General features: G+C 33.0%; 1 protein-coding gene across 1 annotated transcript in view; it reads left to right on the forward strand.

The window, feature by feature from the left end:
• RYR3 (ryanodine receptor 3) overlaps nt 1–17,565 on the forward strand; it is a 190,127-nt gene that overhangs the window by 77,704 nt on the left and 94,858 nt on the right. The window contains exons 19-34 of the mRNA XM_083863077.1: nt 722–914; nt 2,654–2,870; nt 3,069–3,173; nt 3,582–3,685; nt 4,102–4,185; nt 5,843–6,002; nt 6,431–6,578; nt 6,676–6,881; nt 7,528–7,702; nt 9,449–9,657; nt 10,822–11,006; nt 11,720–11,756; nt 12,140–12,300; nt 12,827–12,992; nt 15,804–15,890; nt 16,281–16,507. Coding sequence (XP_083719203.1) covers nt 722–914; nt 2,654–2,870; nt 3,069–3,173; nt 3,582–3,685; nt 4,102–4,185; nt 5,843–6,002; nt 6,431–6,578; nt 6,676–6,881; nt 7,528–7,702; nt 9,449–9,657; nt 10,822–11,006; nt 11,720–11,756; nt 12,140–12,300; nt 12,827–12,992; nt 15,804–15,890; nt 16,281–16,507 — 2,464 coding nt within the window. The remainder of the gene's footprint in view (nt 1–721; nt 915–2,653; nt 2,871–3,068; nt 3,174–3,581; nt 3,686–4,101; nt 4,186–5,842; nt 6,003–6,430; nt 6,579–6,675; nt 6,882–7,527; nt 7,703–9,448; nt 9,658–10,821; nt 11,007–11,719; nt 11,757–12,139; nt 12,301–12,826; nt 12,993–15,803; nt 15,891–16,280; nt 16,508–17,565) is intronic.

Here is a 17,565-nt window from a genome sequence, read left to right on the forward strand (position 1 = left end):
TTTAAATCTACACTTGAAGGAAAATGACAGTTATTTTTAAACCTGTTGATAGATCTGACAAATAGAATTAAAATTTTAAGAAATATTTTCATAAAAGTTTGGTCAATAAAAAATAATAATTGCTACACTATTGCCAACTTTATTATTTTAGTCCTTGTGTATAGAGTCTTTAAATATGAACTAGCACTTTATTTTTTCTTCCAGATTTCTCTTGCATGAAGAGTAAATGATGGTTACTTTTTAGATTGTTCAATTTCTGGCTTATGTTTTAATGTGCAATTTTCAAGGCATGTAGACAAAATCCTTAGTTTCCCCATATTTCTCATTGCCTTCAAATGCCATATACATCTAGGTGGTTCTTAATTGCTCTGAAAATAATAGTGGGGCCATACAAATGAAAGGTGTGTTTTAATGAGTGTCTATGAATGAAGTAAGTTATGACATTTACTCTAACAATTCATAATCTGAGAGTGTTGCCTTTATCCATTATATTAACATTGTCCTAGAATTGTGTTTTGTATATAAAATTTGTGTATGCAGACACACATAATTCAATATTTTATTTCAACTCTACTGAACAATTATCTAATGTCAGAAATTATCTTTCTTCAGAGGAGATTAGGTAGCATCTGTAACATACTCCATTAGAAATGAATGAATAAATAATTTTAAAAAATTAAGCCTGCCTAAATCTTCTGATTCCTAAATACTTTTGTCCTAGGTCGGGTACCCAGAGCTGTAGCATCTGTCAATCAGCATTTATTAGCATCTGATGATGTGGTTAGCTGCTGCTTGGATTTAGGCGTACCCAGCATTTCATTCCGCATTAATGGACAGCCTGTACAGGGAATGTTTGAGAACTTCAGTACAGAAGGGTTTTTCTTCCCTGTCGTAAGCTTATCAGCAGGTGTAAAGTAAGTACAACTTAATTGTTTTCACTCCTGTCTTCTAACACAAAATATTGTCCAAATTCTAGTATGATTTATTCTGTTTTGTTGCTTCAATTCTGCCCAAAGAGCAGCTGGAAGGAAGGAAGGGAAGTAATGATTTGTTCAGTGATGATTTCACTTAAAAGTGAAATGTGAGCCTGGAAATTATTGCCCAAGTTGCAATGTCTGGACAGTATATTTTATGGGAATTTGGTGACCTAGGGGAAATTAATTTTGTTTCATTCCAATTATCAGTGAAAAAAGCATGTTAGAAACACAGCACCATATTTGGTACTAATTAAGTTTCACACTGGCTTTCTCAGCAGGGAGTAAAAAACCTAAATCATCATGAAAATTGATACTGTGTTCACAGTAGGAAACAGAGCTGATGAAAAGTAGTTTTGGAATCTCTTTACTAATATTGCCCATTTCTTACCTCTTCTATTGCTAAAATACTGAGATTCAAACTTACTGTATTCAATTCATATTGTTGTTAATGTCCAATGAATTCAGAAAGTCTCCTGTAGAATCAAATAGAATAAAGGAGGGCTGGGAAAAGTTTAGTAAATTAATTTCATTTATTGCCCAGGAGTGACCCTACTATGTAGCTGCATTAATACAAAGCTTTTGAAAATATTAATTACTTTTTTACTGTAAGAAATCTCCTGAAACTGTTCTTTTCTTTTTTTTCTTTCATTATTACTTGATGTTGTTTTTATACTTTGTGAGAGCATTTTCCTGGGTAGTTTATAGTAGGTGATGTTAACAGCACATGTATGTCATCATCTGTGTCTATTACTACCAGAGAAAATATTTTTACATGGGACTCCTGAGTTAATGAGTAAAACTGGGGTGGTAGTTTTTCTCCTCTTTTTAAAAATGTAAACAAAATATGTAATTGTTCTAATACTGCTGTTCTAATATTACTATAGGCTTCTGGTCAACCCATCACAACAAAAGTAGCGCCTAATTCCTAGAGATAACTGGCTTTAAAAAAAATTTTTTTTAAAGATTTATGTGTTTTTTTAGCATTAGAGTTTGCCCACTTGAGGACCAAAGTATACAGCTGGATAGGTTTTGTCTTTGTTGTTTTTCCTGGTATACTCTTAATTTTTTATGAAATTTATCTATATCTGGGAGAAAAATAACATTTTAGAGGTTTACAAGGAATCTTAGTTGTGTTTCTGGAACTCATTCCCAGTTGTAACATTTGGTATAATATTGTTTGCTTTCTTAATATATTATGGTTTTAGTGTTTTCTTTGGTTTTTAATTTCTCTCATGTGCCAAGCTGTCTGCATATGTTCACGGAGAAGTAACTTTAAAACTTTCGAGTTATGTATCAATAGTCCCAATAGTATTTTTAGAGTAACAGTCCAATTTAAATTAATTTGTTCCCAAATCCCTTAAATACATTAAAAAATCCGCAACTTAAAACCATTTGATTTTAAGTGAGAAATATTTAAATGTGCTATTACATTAAATAATTAGTCTTGCTTTGGCCAAAACAAATTTTTAAAATATAGTGGATAGGTGATGGTTTTACTGACAGTATCTGATAGTATGAAAGCTTGGTAACCCTTTGGTGTTTACCAAAACATGAAGCACACATGCATTTTGGTAAATGGTAGTAAAATAAATGCTTAGGCTTCTACATTATTTATTCATAATGATAGTATACACTGACTATTTAAGAGTCTAATTGCTTCATTGAAAATTGTGCAGAGTTCGTTTCTTGTTGGGTGGACGTCATGGAGAGTTTAAATTTCTGCCTCCTGCTGGCTATGCTCCCTGTTATGAAGCATTGCTTCCAAAAGAGAAGATGAAACTGGAACCAGTCAAAGAATATAAAAGAGATTTTGAAGGTGTAAGGGATTTGTTGGGTACAACACAATTTCTCTCACAAGCTTCTTTTATCCCTTGTCCAATAGACACCAGTCAGGTATGTGAAATTTGCAATAATGAGATCCATAACATATGTCTGTTCAAAATTTAAATTCACAATATAAGATCTTCCCTCTTTCTTAGCAATTTGTCCGTTTTTTGTTGTGATATAATAACTAAACTAGATGATCTTGGACATACAGATGATCTTGGACTGAAACCTCTTACTCTCTGAATTGTTATACTCTTTCCTTAGGTTGCTCTTCCTTTTCATCTTGAAAAGATCAGGGACAAACTAGCTGAAAATATCCATGAACTATGGGGAATGAATAAAATAGAACTGGGCTGGACATACGGCAAGGTATGTTTTGAATGACTTCTCTGGGTATAGTCACCTGTATTAGGTAAAGTCTCCTACTAGCCCAAACCTGGACTTGGAATTTGGACAGGGTATGCTATGGTGTTCTATATATTACCAACAACAGATGACCATGTACTATGAAAGGAGAGAGTGGTATTAACTTTTTGGTGACTTTTTTAACCATTCAAATTCCTTTTGTTATTTCATTCATTATGGAGGAATATTTATCGTGTACATTAATGATGAATCATGGGAAAAGGAGATTTATATATTTATGAGTAGCTGTCATTGAACAAAGATAAATGCCATTGCTTATAATGACTTCATTACTGCAAAGAATTTATTGGGATTTTACTGTGATTCTTGATTCTAGCAGGAAAGTACTCTTTTCTGTTACTTTTTTTGCAGATACGGGATGATAATAAAAGACATCATCCATGTCTTGTGGAATTCTCAAAACTGCCTGAGACAGAGAAGAATTATAATTTGCAAATGTCAACTGAAACCCTCAAGTGAGATTTCAATAGAAAAGAAAATAAAGTTTTAAAATTTTATTTCTATTCAAGTGCGTCATACTGTTGTAAGATATAAAAAAACATTCAAATATCTCTTTCAAAGATATTCTGCTAACTTTGCTAGAAGTCTCAATCAGACTGATGCAGAAAAACTGTCTCTACAGAGAAACAAAGAAAAAAAACCACCATCAAATCCTGTTGGTTTCAATTAACTGGTAGAAATCTCAAGATCTGTGCCTTTTTAGTCTTTGAAGGAGACTTATTTATTATTTCTGATAAATTAAAATATGTGGGGTTTAAAATACCATTATTTTGAATTACTTCTATGTATTTTAAATATAATTTCTCCTGCATATTTATACAATGCATAAGGACTATCATGTTGTGCTTCACTAATGCCTTTTTTATGCCAGAACCCTTTTGGCCCTTGGATGTCACATTGTTCATGCTCATCCAGCAGCTGAAGAAGATCTTAAAAAAGTCAAACTTCCTAAAAAGTATGTATCTTATGGTAACAGCAACGTATTATAATATTTATTATAAACATAAAATATTTTAAATTCATTTAAAGAATACTGAATATGAGCCCCCTACCTGATAAGATCTTACAATCTCTGGTTAGGCCATTACCTTGGCTGTGATGATGTTGGAATGTGAATACTGCTGTGCTACGTCACCTCCTGAAGTTGCTCTGACACAGAAACTGTCACATACGTAAACCACAGGCAATTGTAGTGGTGTTACATTACCCTATAACAGAGACTCCGAAGTTAAATATACAACACTGTAGTGCTTTTCTGTCTCATAGAAAAGAAGAGTCTATTCATAGGATGAAAAAGGGTTTACCACTTTATTGTAGGAGATAGAAACAGCAAGTTGGACACTTGCCATTTCACATCAGTTTATCAACCCACCATATGTCTTTTTTTCCTGAAAGAAATTTATCCATGAGAAACAAAGTTATTTGTTTAAAGTTAGTGGTAAAATACGTAGTTTTATGATATGAGAGATGGTAGTCTTGATACAGTTGATGGCATTAATTAAAAAAAGGCAAAAAGATCTATTCTCAAGGTTCATACTGCAAACAGTCTATCATAAAACTGATTTGCTATCATTCTCTTGTTAAAATACCTATTGCCTGTCTGAAACGTCCTAATTAATGGAAACAACCTGATTTGAGCAAAAGAGAATCTGAATATGTCTAAAAGGACAGGTAGTCCTTATACTATATGGAAGGATTGGAGAAAATAATAGCTACTGCTAAAAAATTACTGAACTTTTTATTCACTGAAAAAGTGGTATCGCCCTGATCTTTTTCAGCCTTCTGATGTTTGCATTTTTGTTGAGGAGTTTCTCACAGATTTTCATGTAAACAAAAGTAATGTTATTGTAAACTGTTCTTGTTTATCATTCCTCTATGGAGGAGGGACAGTTGATGGACTTCTAGTTCGACCAGTGTGGTGGGAGAGGTGTCAACCTCGTTGTCCAATCCCTGGTCATTGCCCAAAATCTATATAAATTGAAGTAGGAAAATAAACTCCCCTCTTTTTGCCCTGATGACCTGATGGTGTGCATGTCATTCATGTGCATGTCAATGTGCATTTTGTGTCCTATAGTGACAAAGTGGTAAGAACACTAGTTAAACTTTTTTTCTTGTGTTGGAAAAAATGGTAATGCAGTCCTTATTTACCCATGGAATAGTTAATTAAAGTACCATACTTAATGGTATTTAAGTTGAGTATGATCTCAGCTTAAGATCTGTATGATGAGTTCTTATTAATGTCATCATACAGATCTTTAAAATAGAAATTACTTGAAATGTTTAAATGACAAATATAAAAATATATTAAAAAGTAGTCATTCAATAACAATTTTGTTGCTTTATATCAACCATTTGGGCACATAAATATGGATCTGAGTCACATTTAATTAGCTATTGTGCAAGTAGGTGGAAAACGAGATGCGCTACTAGAATCCAATTTGTATCTTAGTCAATGACCAAATGCAATGGAAGATTTTTGGAAAGAAATGGGAGAGTAGGAGATTAAAAAGTGCAGAGATACAATGATTTCCACTCTATGAATGTCTCACAGAAAGATTTAAATATCATAATTGGGATATCTTGACTCTCAGTTTTTCTTTATTGATTTACAGTTACATGATGTCAAATGGATATAAACCTGCTCCTCTTGATCTTTCTGAAGTGAAATTGTTACCTTCTCAAGAATTTCTAGTTGACAAACTAGCAGAAAATGCACATAATGTCTGGGCAAAAGATAGAATTAAGCAAGGATGGACCTATGGCATTCAACAGGTAGGAACTTTATATGCATTTGGATTAAGTAAAGAATGTGAATTTTTTTATTCTAGAACAGAATTTAGGAGGGGGTGTTAGTTAAGGTGATAAATATGGAAGAAAATAATAATCTTGGAATAATTGGAAAAGCCAGAGGGGGTTGGGAGCAGGAAAAGAAGCCTTATCTATAAAAATTTGGATTGTCAGACCTGTATGGTTGGAGCTGCTGGATGTATGAGAATATATTTCCATCCCTCTCTTTTATTCTTATGTTTAGGTTTTCAGTGTTATTAACAGATTATCAATAGAGCTTACATTCATAGAACTCTTCTTCATTAATGCTGTTTCTCATCATTACATGATGCCACAGAACACTCTGCCACATTAGTCAAAGTCTTTGTGATGTCTAAACAGACTTTTCTTCTTGATGTTATAATCCCTTTCAGGATCTTAAAAACAAACGTAATCCTCGGCTGGTGCCATATGCATTATTAGATGAACGTACTAAAAAATCGAACAGAGACAGCCTACGTGAAGCTGTTAGAACTTTTGCAGGCTATGGTTATAGTATTGAGCCACCTGACCAAGAGATAGGTACGTATTTTCAGTAAGAATTATGGCCTTTTTTAGTGACATTTATAGTTTCATTTAATTATTAAAAGAGAGTTCTTTTTCTCTATTTATTTTACAGCTGACCAAACAGTGGAAAAAGTCAGCATTGACAAGATACGATTTTTCAGAGTAGAACAATCCTATGCAGTGAAGTCTGGAAAGTGGTACTTTGAGTTTGAAGCTGTGACAGGTGGAGATATGCGTGTTGGCTGGGCCAGGCCAGGCTGTCGACCTGACGTAGAGTTGGGAGCTGATGACCAAGCATTTGTATTTGAAGGAAGCAAAGTCAGTACACCTTTACCTCTTTTGATCTACAAACAGGCTAGGCACAGAACTGCAGGATAGGTTTCCTCTGTGTACTCCACATCAACTACTGGAGTGATTTTGATTCATATAAAGATATCTCTGAGCTCTGTTTCAGACTGGATAGAACTACCATTTTGGTTCTTGTCATGAGATTATGCTAACAAAGAAGTGTTGTATCTTTGTAGGCTATGCCCAACTAAGTACAGAAGTCTGTCATTATTATAAACAAGATACAGCATTCATTTCCATTTTTTAATGAGGTGTTTTACAAAAAATTGAAAAAGGTTCTTCATTAACTGAGAGAACCACAGTCTGTTTTCCTTATTCTGTCTTTTCTGCTTTCTGTATGTCCTTTCTTCCCAAGGCTGTCTCCTAAAGAACTGGAAGGATGATTATTATGACCTTGTGTGCAAAAAGCTGAATCCAGTGAACAGTAGTTATCAGGTTCCAGATTGATGAAGTTAGGGTGGCATAGTTGCTCTATGTGTCTGTTTTCTCTAAGGCAAAAGTGCTGTTTGCAAATTACTTTGAGATTCTGAAAAATAGCGTATGTGGGTTTCTTTATTTATTTTGTATTTAATTTTTAATTTTAGCACTGTCTTTATTTACTTGGTTTTCCATTTAGGGCCAGTGTTGGCATCAAGGCAGCGGATTCTTTGGACGAAGCTGGCAACCAGGAGATGTGGTTGGTTGTATGATAAACTTGGATGACAAGTCAATCATCTTTACTTTGAATGGAGAGTTGCTTATAACCAGTAAAGGTTCAGAACTTGCATTTGCTGACTTTGCAATAGAAAATGGTAATTTCCCCTTTATAATCACATGGTTATTAGAAGACAAAACAATACAACAAGCAGAAAAACTACCCTGTCATAATGACTCAGTGTAGCCCTGGTTCCATGCCTGAGGTGTTGGTTTTCTGAAATTCTTTTCCCAGGGAATTTTCTGTAAACAGGAGAAATGTTTTTGTTAACTGTAACTTTGTTATTCATTCCTTTTTCTAGGAGGGACTTCTTGATGTCCCTCTAGTCTGACCAATATGATTTGAGAGGTTTGCCTTTGTTTCACCAATCAAATTGGTCTGTGTAAAATAGTATAATAGAGAGAGACATCCCAAAAATAAAGGAGTCATTTTCAGCCTTCTGAATCTTGGAGTCTGTGTCATTGTGGTGTAAAACAGTGTCAACTCAGTGAGCTGAGAAATCATATTTCATTGATGTGGGCCGTCAGCCTATGCTATGCATTAACTTCATAAAAATTTATTTCAAGTGTGCTTGTGTGGCACAAACTGAATTTCTTCCCTCCTTCAACCACATTAATGGGGTTTCAACAGTCAGTGTGGATAATTTTTCTCTCTGTTGCTAGCCTTTCTCTCAGGACTTCAGTGCTAAAAAGAAGTGGTAATAATAAACATCCTGAAAATTTTCCAAAACCCAAAAATGTAGTCTCTGATAATCTCACTGGAGCATAAATATACTATGTTCATGTCTGTGAAGGACAAAATGAGTACTGTGCAGAGAGTCTGCATCAAAAGAAAGATCTTCACAACATAACTTGAGTCTAATTTATTTTTTTTTCTCTGTCCTATTCATACTTATCCAAATTTCCCATTTTCCTGGGATATTTTTCCTCTTCTGTTTTTGGCCTTTGATTTTTCAAAAAGTAGTGTCTACGTGACTAGTAAAAAGAGTTGGGGAATATTTTCAAACTGTTTTGCTCTATGTTTTCATTGACATTTTCTTTGTAAGTGCATTTCCTCCAACCAGTAATAACTTCATACCTGTTAGTAATTGCCAGAAAACTTTGCAGTTTCTCACTGCTCATCTTTGATCTTACCATTGATAGAGTTTTTATAAAGGTAAAGAATGAAGGACTGCCTTAACAAAGCTGTACTGAAGTCTTACAGTTTAGGAGAGAAAATCTCTCCTTTAGAAGTTGAACTGTTGGCTTTCCCTATCTTGCTCCAAATTCCATTCCTTGGGGAAATGGTGACATAGGTCAACAGCCTTTCAGCCCTGTCTAAAGGTATATGGAGATCAAAAAGTTGAGTCATAAAAAATGCTAGCATTAAAGGAGTGTGTATTTGTCCATTGTGAATGATGGAGGAATGAAGGCTGGCAAAAAAAATTGTACCTATTGATGATAAAGTAAATTTTAAACGAATGTATTGAGATACCTGAACCTCATCTCAAAGTCTTTTTGAAAATTTGGTGCCCTCAGAGACTATACTGAACTTTTGTTAATAACTTTTATCTAGCAAAGGTTGGCTTCCAGTGTCCAGCCTGTTGTATAAAGCCATGTTTATTAATCTAAAAATGAGAAAGATAACGAATTATATGGGATAGTGCCTAAGTTCTCAGGGGTTTTGGTAGCAATTATATTGAACTTAGACATTAGTACAAAAAGGTGGCTTTAAATCCTTGTTGCTGTCATCCTTCATATGCATTAATTGTAGGAGCTAAAGATTAGTCCACATTAGATGGATCAAAAATAAAGAATATCTGGTTTCAAACTAAGTTACTGTTAATTTTTTTTTTTCCCTTTAGGTTTTGTTCCAATTTGTGCACTGGGCCTATCTCAGATTGGTCGCATGAACCTTGGAATGGATGCCAGTACGTTCAAGTATTACACAATGTGTGGCCTCCAAGAAGGTTTTGAACCTTTTGCTGTTAACATGAACCGAGATGTTGCTATGTGGTTTAGTAAACGTTTACCAACATTTGTCAATGTGCCAAAAAATCATCCTCACATTAAGGTAACATTACATGTCAGGGAGACACCTGTTCAACTACTGTTTGTTTAGCAAGCTGAGACATTAAACCCTAACTAATACTTACTGTCATCAGATAGTTTGTCATATAACTCTATTAAGCCACTCTTAGATAATTCCAGATGATCTTGTCTATCTTGTTTCATTTATGGTTGTATGGATTCCTATGGATATACTTATCTGCTTTATTTTACGACTTACTAATTTAAGTTGTGGTTAGCTACTGGAAACATGTTAGTTATGGGGTTATTTTAAATTCTATCTTACATATTCTTTCTTCTAAAACCTTCTCTACTATAAATTTTTCTTAAATATATGAAAATTGTTCAGCTGAAGTCTGAGGACATTTAAATGTACCTATGGTGTCACAGATTCTTTCATTATGATGCACCAGTGATAGGAAATCCAAAATTCCCTAAATAATCTATCCTAGAGTAGAATATTATATTCTGCCTTTTCTATAAATTGTTCCATATTAGTATATTCCAAAATGATAAATTTGAATTCCTGAGGAGTTTTTTTTCTGTAATCTCTCTAGGCCATTTACTTTAGTTTAGGTGCAGCCAATTATTCTCTAATGCTTGTGTCTGAATATTTCCTTCTTAAGTAAAATAAATCTCACTGAATTCCAATTAAATTATCTCAGCATATTTTTTTATTTTATCAGGATTATTTCATCACTATTCCTGTCTTTAAAAGTCTTTTAAATGTTACTGTCACTGAGTTTGAAAACTCACTTTTTCAGCACAAGGTGAAGTAATAGCAGACTCAAAGTCCATAATGACCCTCTGAGCAATTCTAATTAATATTTCTTCATATTGTGGTAGAACATTACTCTTGTGATGCAGTTTTTCAATGACTTGTGTACTCAAAATTAATTAGTTCAATAAACTATATACTTTTTATTTTTTAACTCCTGAATGGAACATCTTGAAAATATTTACTATAGTCAGGATATACGGAATCTGTTGCTTTGCTTGGTTTTCAGGTTAAATTCAGTGTCAGAGAATCAAGCTTCATAGTTTTGAAGATAATTAATTGTGAAAAATTTAAGTTGGCTCTTTCAATTTTCTTATCCTCTAGTTGCATAATGGAAATTTTCAGCATATTTTGGATAGTATTATTTGAAAATATTTGTGTTATTTTTAGATATGGAGAATTGATGGAACCATTGAGAGTCCACCTCGTTTAAAAGTTACTCACAAAACATTTGGCACACAGAACAGTAATTCAGACATGATATATTGTCGTTTGAGTATGCCAGTTGAGTTCCACTCATCATTCAACTTCGGCGTGGGTGTGGAAAATGCTTCATCTGATGTTTTCCAAAAACGGTTGGATTTGGGTTTGATTGTCCTATTTCATGGTTTCAGTGTAAATGTATTATGTTATATTATTCTTTATTATTGTATATTCAAAATTTTGTACTTATTCTTGCACTAAGCACAGATTAGCATAAAATACGTGTTACTCAGATTTTTTTATTTTTCATGGTTTTATAAGCCACCTTTGCTGCAGAATGCTGTGTCCAGACAAGAGAGAGCTTTTTCTAAAGACTTGCATCACAAGGTCTATAGACCTTTGCCTAAGAGCTCCATTTTTCCTGAATTTTTATGATTTGCAAAAGCTTGGCTGGAAAACCAGCTCAGAGTCTTTCACCCATTGGATTATTGCTCCATCGACATTATTGTTCAGTAGCTCATTGTTACCAGAAAAGTGCCTAATTCATTAAAAGAAAAAAAATTGTGGGACAGATTTTTAAAGATACCAGGTATCAATGGGTCCTGCCTCTTTCAGAATTATCTCTTTCTTTACTTAACTGCTGTAAATATGCCTCTTCTCCTACTCTCTACCTTAACTGCAATCAATAATTTTACTTGTATATTTATATCCTGTACAGTCTTTGCTAATACACACTCAGTACCAAGCAAACTAGTTAATTAGTTATCTAGTACATTAGTAAGCTTTTAAGTATACTTAGCCTAACAATGAATATTTTTTTACTAATATATTTTTTTAATTATTTACTGATTTTCCTTTATTGTAGAAAGCACAGTCAAGAAATTGCTCCTCCTTCTACTACAGTAAGTAAAGTTGCTGAGATGCTTAGATCTTCTAATGTTTTGAAGTATATTTATTTGTGGCCACATGTAAATTAGAAATTGCTCCATTGAAAGAAGCCTTTTTAATAATTTTCTATGATATAACACTGTTTATTTATAATGATGTCCAGAGTTGCATGACTTGTGTAAACATAAACCTCACCAACCTAAAACACTAGTCTATTTTTTTAAAATTTTAGAGTATTTTAAATTACTTATTAGAAGAATGTGAATTACTATTATTTAAGTTTGATATATAGGAGAGGGTTTTTTTAAAATCACTATTTCAGTATTCCTTGAGGAAAGAATTTAGATTTCTATTACTTTAAATTTCTATTACTAATATGCTCTTTTCCTCCTTTCAGTATTTTTACTCACTACGGATATTTGCTGGCCAAGACCCATCCTCTGTCTGGGTTGGCTGGGTAACACCAGACTATCATTTCTACAGTGAGAATTTTGACCTTAATAAAAATTGTACAGTGACAGTTACCTTAGGCGATGAGAGAGGCAGAGTTCATGAAAGGTATGGAATTATTTAAAGCTTATTAAAGTTTTAATTTTAATACTATTGTTTAAAAATCAGATGTTCACAAGCTTGATAATATTTTAAATATTAATTAAAATAATAAGGAAATTGATTATGGAGTATGAATTTTCTGTGCTCATTTATATATGAATGTGTTTTAGGTAGGCATGTTAAAGTGAATTTATCATTAATGTTCTATTGGAATGAAAATTTCTTTTGGAAAGAATTTTAAATGAAAGATGCTTCTTTAATATCCATGTTTACTCCCTGTGGATGAACTCGTTTGTTTTACTGTAATTTACAAGTGCACACAGCAGCCTGTGAAATATTTTCATAACTACAAAAAAGGAAAAAAAAAGTGTATTTAGTCTGATCCCTTACCCACGATGTTGCTGGTACAGAAGAAAAAAATAAAGGTTTTTTAATGAGCAAACAAACTAATAGCATAACTAGCACCTTTGAGGATCTCTAAGTATATCTCCACCAGTTCAGTGTGACCTATGCTTTGTTCCTGTTCTTTCAGCGTGAAGCGCAGCAACTGCTACATGGTTTGGGGAGGAGATGTAATTGCTAATTCCCAGAGGTCAGGTCGCAGTAATGTTGATATAGAAATCGGATGCTTTGTTGACCTGGCTACTGGAATGGTGTCATTCACAGCCAATGGAAGAGAGCTTGGCACTTGTTATCAGGTATTATCAGATTTTCAGGAAGCTATCTAGTAAGCTCCTTGTTTTGATGCTACTTGTCTTTTTCAGACATCTAACTGGACACTATTTGTGTGATGATAACATGCTTTCCTATATCATTCTGGTTTATCCCTATTTTTCTCACTCTTGTAAGGCTATGTTTTTTGAATTGCCTCAATATGTTCCGATAAATATATTTTATATCTCAGTTTGTGTGGTTCAGAATCTTGATTAATAAAGTTAATTCCTTAAATTATTTTTCCAACTGAATCTGTTATACAATGAAGGGGAAATACATATTTTAAGTAGCAGAAGGTCAAAAGTAGACTTTAGATATAGTAATTTTTGATATGAATTAAGAAGAAAAAAATAGTTAACTATTACCAGTGTTTGTGTCTTCTGAAGATAGCTGATTTGTGATTTGGAAACCGTGTGATTTGATAAGCTACAAAACTTAAAATTCCTAAATTAATATCCATTAATGCAGAAAGCCAAAACAAGGGGTGTGGACTCTAAATGCTATAAATATCTTGAAAACATGGTGTCATTATGCAAATGAATCAGTGGTGACAGGAGTTTTCAGCACTAGATTGCTGAGATTTCCTCTTGGTAAGATCAGTTGTCTGTAGTAAATCACTCACTGTGGAAGAGGTTGTCCAATGTTAACAACAATTCATTGCTTTCTTCTATATCACCCCCTCAAATCTGTAGTACAGACAAAATGGAAATTAGTTATTTAACTAGATTTAATGGAACATTTATACTGACTCCATTGAAAATTAATGTGGCACACAGCCTGTAAAGGGGAATGGGAGGTTATCTAGTAATTGCAATTTTGGAGTATTTTGTAATAGTGGTCAGTAACTTCAGTGTGCCCTGCTGGGAGAATATTGAATGTCAACCCACTGTGAAAAGAAAACAGGCGATTAAAGCGCTTAAGCCTTGCTTTGTTGCTTTTCTAACTAGATACAAATCAATCTGAACAAACCCATGGAACTTTGGTGTGTTCCTTTGTAGTGAGTGTATGTGGGTTTTTTTCATCAACAGCCTTTAGCAGTTCTTATCTTGCTATGAGATGTATGAAAAGACAGATGTGGAAGATGCACATTATTGAATTTAGTGTAAATAGCGCTTTCAGGTTTTCCCTTATGTGACTTGCAATTACTATAACCATGTTCTCTGTACTAAATTAAAAGCTCTCTCAGCACACACCATTATTTCTCCTCTGTTTCTTCTCTTTTTTATGGAAAAAACGCCTGAAGTTCTTTTAGGAAATATTTTTTCAATAAAGCTGTTACACCTCATCTGCTGAAAAATGAAAATATCCAGCATTTCATATATACTACACTATATGAAATACTATAAGCCAACAAGATTGTTAGAGCCAGTGGTGAAATATTGTTTAATTTTTTTCTAATTTTGAGTAATTTAAATCTTTTCTCCTTTTTTGAAAGTAATGAAAATAGTACTATGCAGTTTTCATTTCCATGTCTTGAATATTTCTACAATAAAGTAAAACCTTTTAAATAGTTTAATAAATCAAGTCTCCCACTCCAATTGCCAGAAATAATTGATATTTGTCTGGTCTAGGTAATTCTTCTAGTCTTATAACAGTTTGCATGCACTTCCCAGTTTTCTTAACTAAATAGAAGGACAATATTTGTATGCTGTTTCCATTTTAAAAGGCCTATTTATTTCAGAGATTTATTTAGAAGGCACGACATAATTAAGGGAGGAAATTACTTTTTCTGTAATTCTTGACCTAACTATTGAATGCCAAGTTGGAATTCAGGAAAAAACCCCATACACCAACCAGAACAGAATGCTGGGGGTTTTTTTTCTGGATTTGGGTTTGTGGATTTTTCATCTTACCAAAAAGTTTGGAATGTTAATACCTAGCCCTATATTATTTTGTGTATGCCCATAGTCATAATTCTGAGAAAACAGTTTTTGATAAATAGTTGTCCTCAAAGTTAGGACTCCTTCACAGCACAAATATTGGAGTTGTGCTTATTATGTACAATGTCTGTACATGATACACAAAATGCACCATGATGTGAATAATATATTTAATTGAACTTCTGAAACTTTGACTTAATTGTATAGATGTACTTTTTTCAGCCACCCTGATGCACTGAATTTTTAAAATAATATACTATTCTATAATTATATTTTTAATTTTTTTCATGGCAGTGGTGGTGAGTAATCTTGTCCAGTGTTCTTCAGAATAAATTGGTTATTTTACACTGACCTGCACTTTGAGTCCAACTATAATGGGGAAAAAAGAAAATGTAGCTGTCACAAAAGTCCCCTATACAACCAGAAACTTTAAAACTACAGCACTGTGATTCCCTGTGATTTTATAAGATTGGAGACCAATGCTAGGCCTGAAAATACAGAGCTCTTTCAAAAAATTATGTTCTACTACTTAGAGCATGGATTAGAAAATCACTAATCTTAATCAGAAATAAAGATTTGTGCTATGGTCCCATGATGTGCTCTCAATCTCTAGAAAAAGTTGTTGAATTTGGATATTTTTGAGAAGAAACTACACTGTGTTACCAAAATTAACTCCTATAGGTGTTGAGAGCACATAAGGCTAGAAAACACGTGTCTCAAAATCAGGTGATCCTATAAAAATAACTGCAAATACTTTACTATATTATAGGTAGACATTATTCCACACTTTATTTAGTAAAGGATCTAAATTATTTGGTCATGAAGTGTAAGTATTTATTTTAGATCATATTTGGGGAGATGATTTTTTTTTTCCTTTTTTAATTCTTTAAAAATTTTGTCTCATTTTACTTCTAGGTTGAACCAAACACGAAGCTTTTTCCAGCAACTTTTTTACAGCCTACAAGCACTAACTTGATTCAGTTTGAACTTGGTAAATTAAAGGTAGGAAGTATTTTTGCATTCTATAGAAAGACAATCTTTATGAAAATGTGCTCTTTTAAATCTGTTTATTTTCATGCAAATTCCTGCTCAGTTATATTTGTTTAGGAAGGTTGAATCAAAGGCATTACTTGTAACTTGACTTCTAAGTTAACTTCTGTAAATGTTGTTATTATCTGCAGTTAATTGATTATCTGCATTTGTCAAAATAAACTAATATTATTTGAGGATAGCACCATTAATATTGGGGAGTTTAAATGAATTTTGTTTGTTGCAATAGCATCTGCCTTTCTGTGATTTCCTTGCTATTTTAAAGTTATATTTCCTTTTGGTGTTACGAGTTTATCCATACTTACATATTTCAAAAATAATTAATACATATATTTGTTTCAGAATACCATGCCTTTATCAGCAGCAATTTTTAAAAGTGAAGAAAGAAATCCTATACCTCAGTGTCCCCCTCGCCTTGATGTGCAAACAATTACACCTGTTTTATGGAGCCGGATGCCAAACAGCTTTCTAAGGGTAGAAACTGAGCGTGTCAGTGAGCGTCATGGCTGGGTTGTACAGTGCTTGGAACCTCTGCAGATGATGGCACTTCACATCCCAGAAGAAAACAGGTACATTGATAATGGCATAAAATTACTCGATGTGGACAAAATATACTGAAAAAATATGTCCGCCTAATGATTAAACCTGCCTTGCTGAATATTTACCTTAGAGTTATTGAGAATTTTCTGATCTTACCTGATATCATATCAGATATTATTGTATTCATGAAACTTAATTAAATACAAGAGACTGAGCTTTTGTCATGTACTAAGATTATGTGCATAAAAGAAAGCATGGCTATTCAATTTTATTTAAATTTAAATTGAAATAGCATCTCTTAAATCTGTAGGTCTTTAAAAATAGAGAAATAGAGATTTTTCTCAGCTTGAGAAAAACAAGCATAAATAACATGCAAGTACTATTTTGCTGATTTTTTCTATGATAGAAATCTGTAGTCTCTTCCTCTTTCATCTGCACTGAATTTACATGAATTAAGTTAGTTCTTATGTTCTTCTTGAGAAGGTCATGCCTTTCTTTGATTTTCATTAGGTTTTATCTTCAAAGTGAGGATAATAAAGATCTTTTCAAATATCAAATGTCATAACCAGTGAAAAATCAAACTATTAGCAGAAGCATAGCAGAAAGATCATTTAACAGCTGCATTTTTATTAGTAATTTTTAAATTTGTCTTAATGATTCAAAACTCAATTTTATTTATTGTTAATAAAACTGAATTCAAGAAAAGAGTGAATGTCTTGTGGAAAATGAACCAGTAATCCTGAGTAAACTATAAAGACACTGTTTAGTAATGGTAGCAATGCAGATTTTTGGCATGCCTAATACATCTATTTTAAAAACAAATTCTAATTTACAATAGATTCCGAAGAAGCATTTCCATCTTAGCTTTTGGGGTCTGTTTTCCTATGGAGTACTAATTTTAAAGAGTCTCAACAAATTATTTCCGCCATGTACTGTCTTTTAATGATGCATGTATTAAGATTATTTAGTATCAACTTCTACATGAGTGGTTTGAAGAGGAACTGACTGAAATGTTCAGAGGCTATAAAACTTTTCTTTTTCAAAGTCCTTATTCATGGAGTTGACTGGTGTTCTCTTTCTTTATTTC

Source organism: Zosterops lateralis, assembly GCF_965231275.1.
Source record: "Zosterops lateralis genome assembly, chromosome: 6".
In the NCBI taxonomy this organism is placed as follows: domain Eukaryota; kingdom Metazoa; phylum Chordata; class Aves; order Passeriformes; family Zosteropidae; genus Zosterops; species Zosterops lateralis.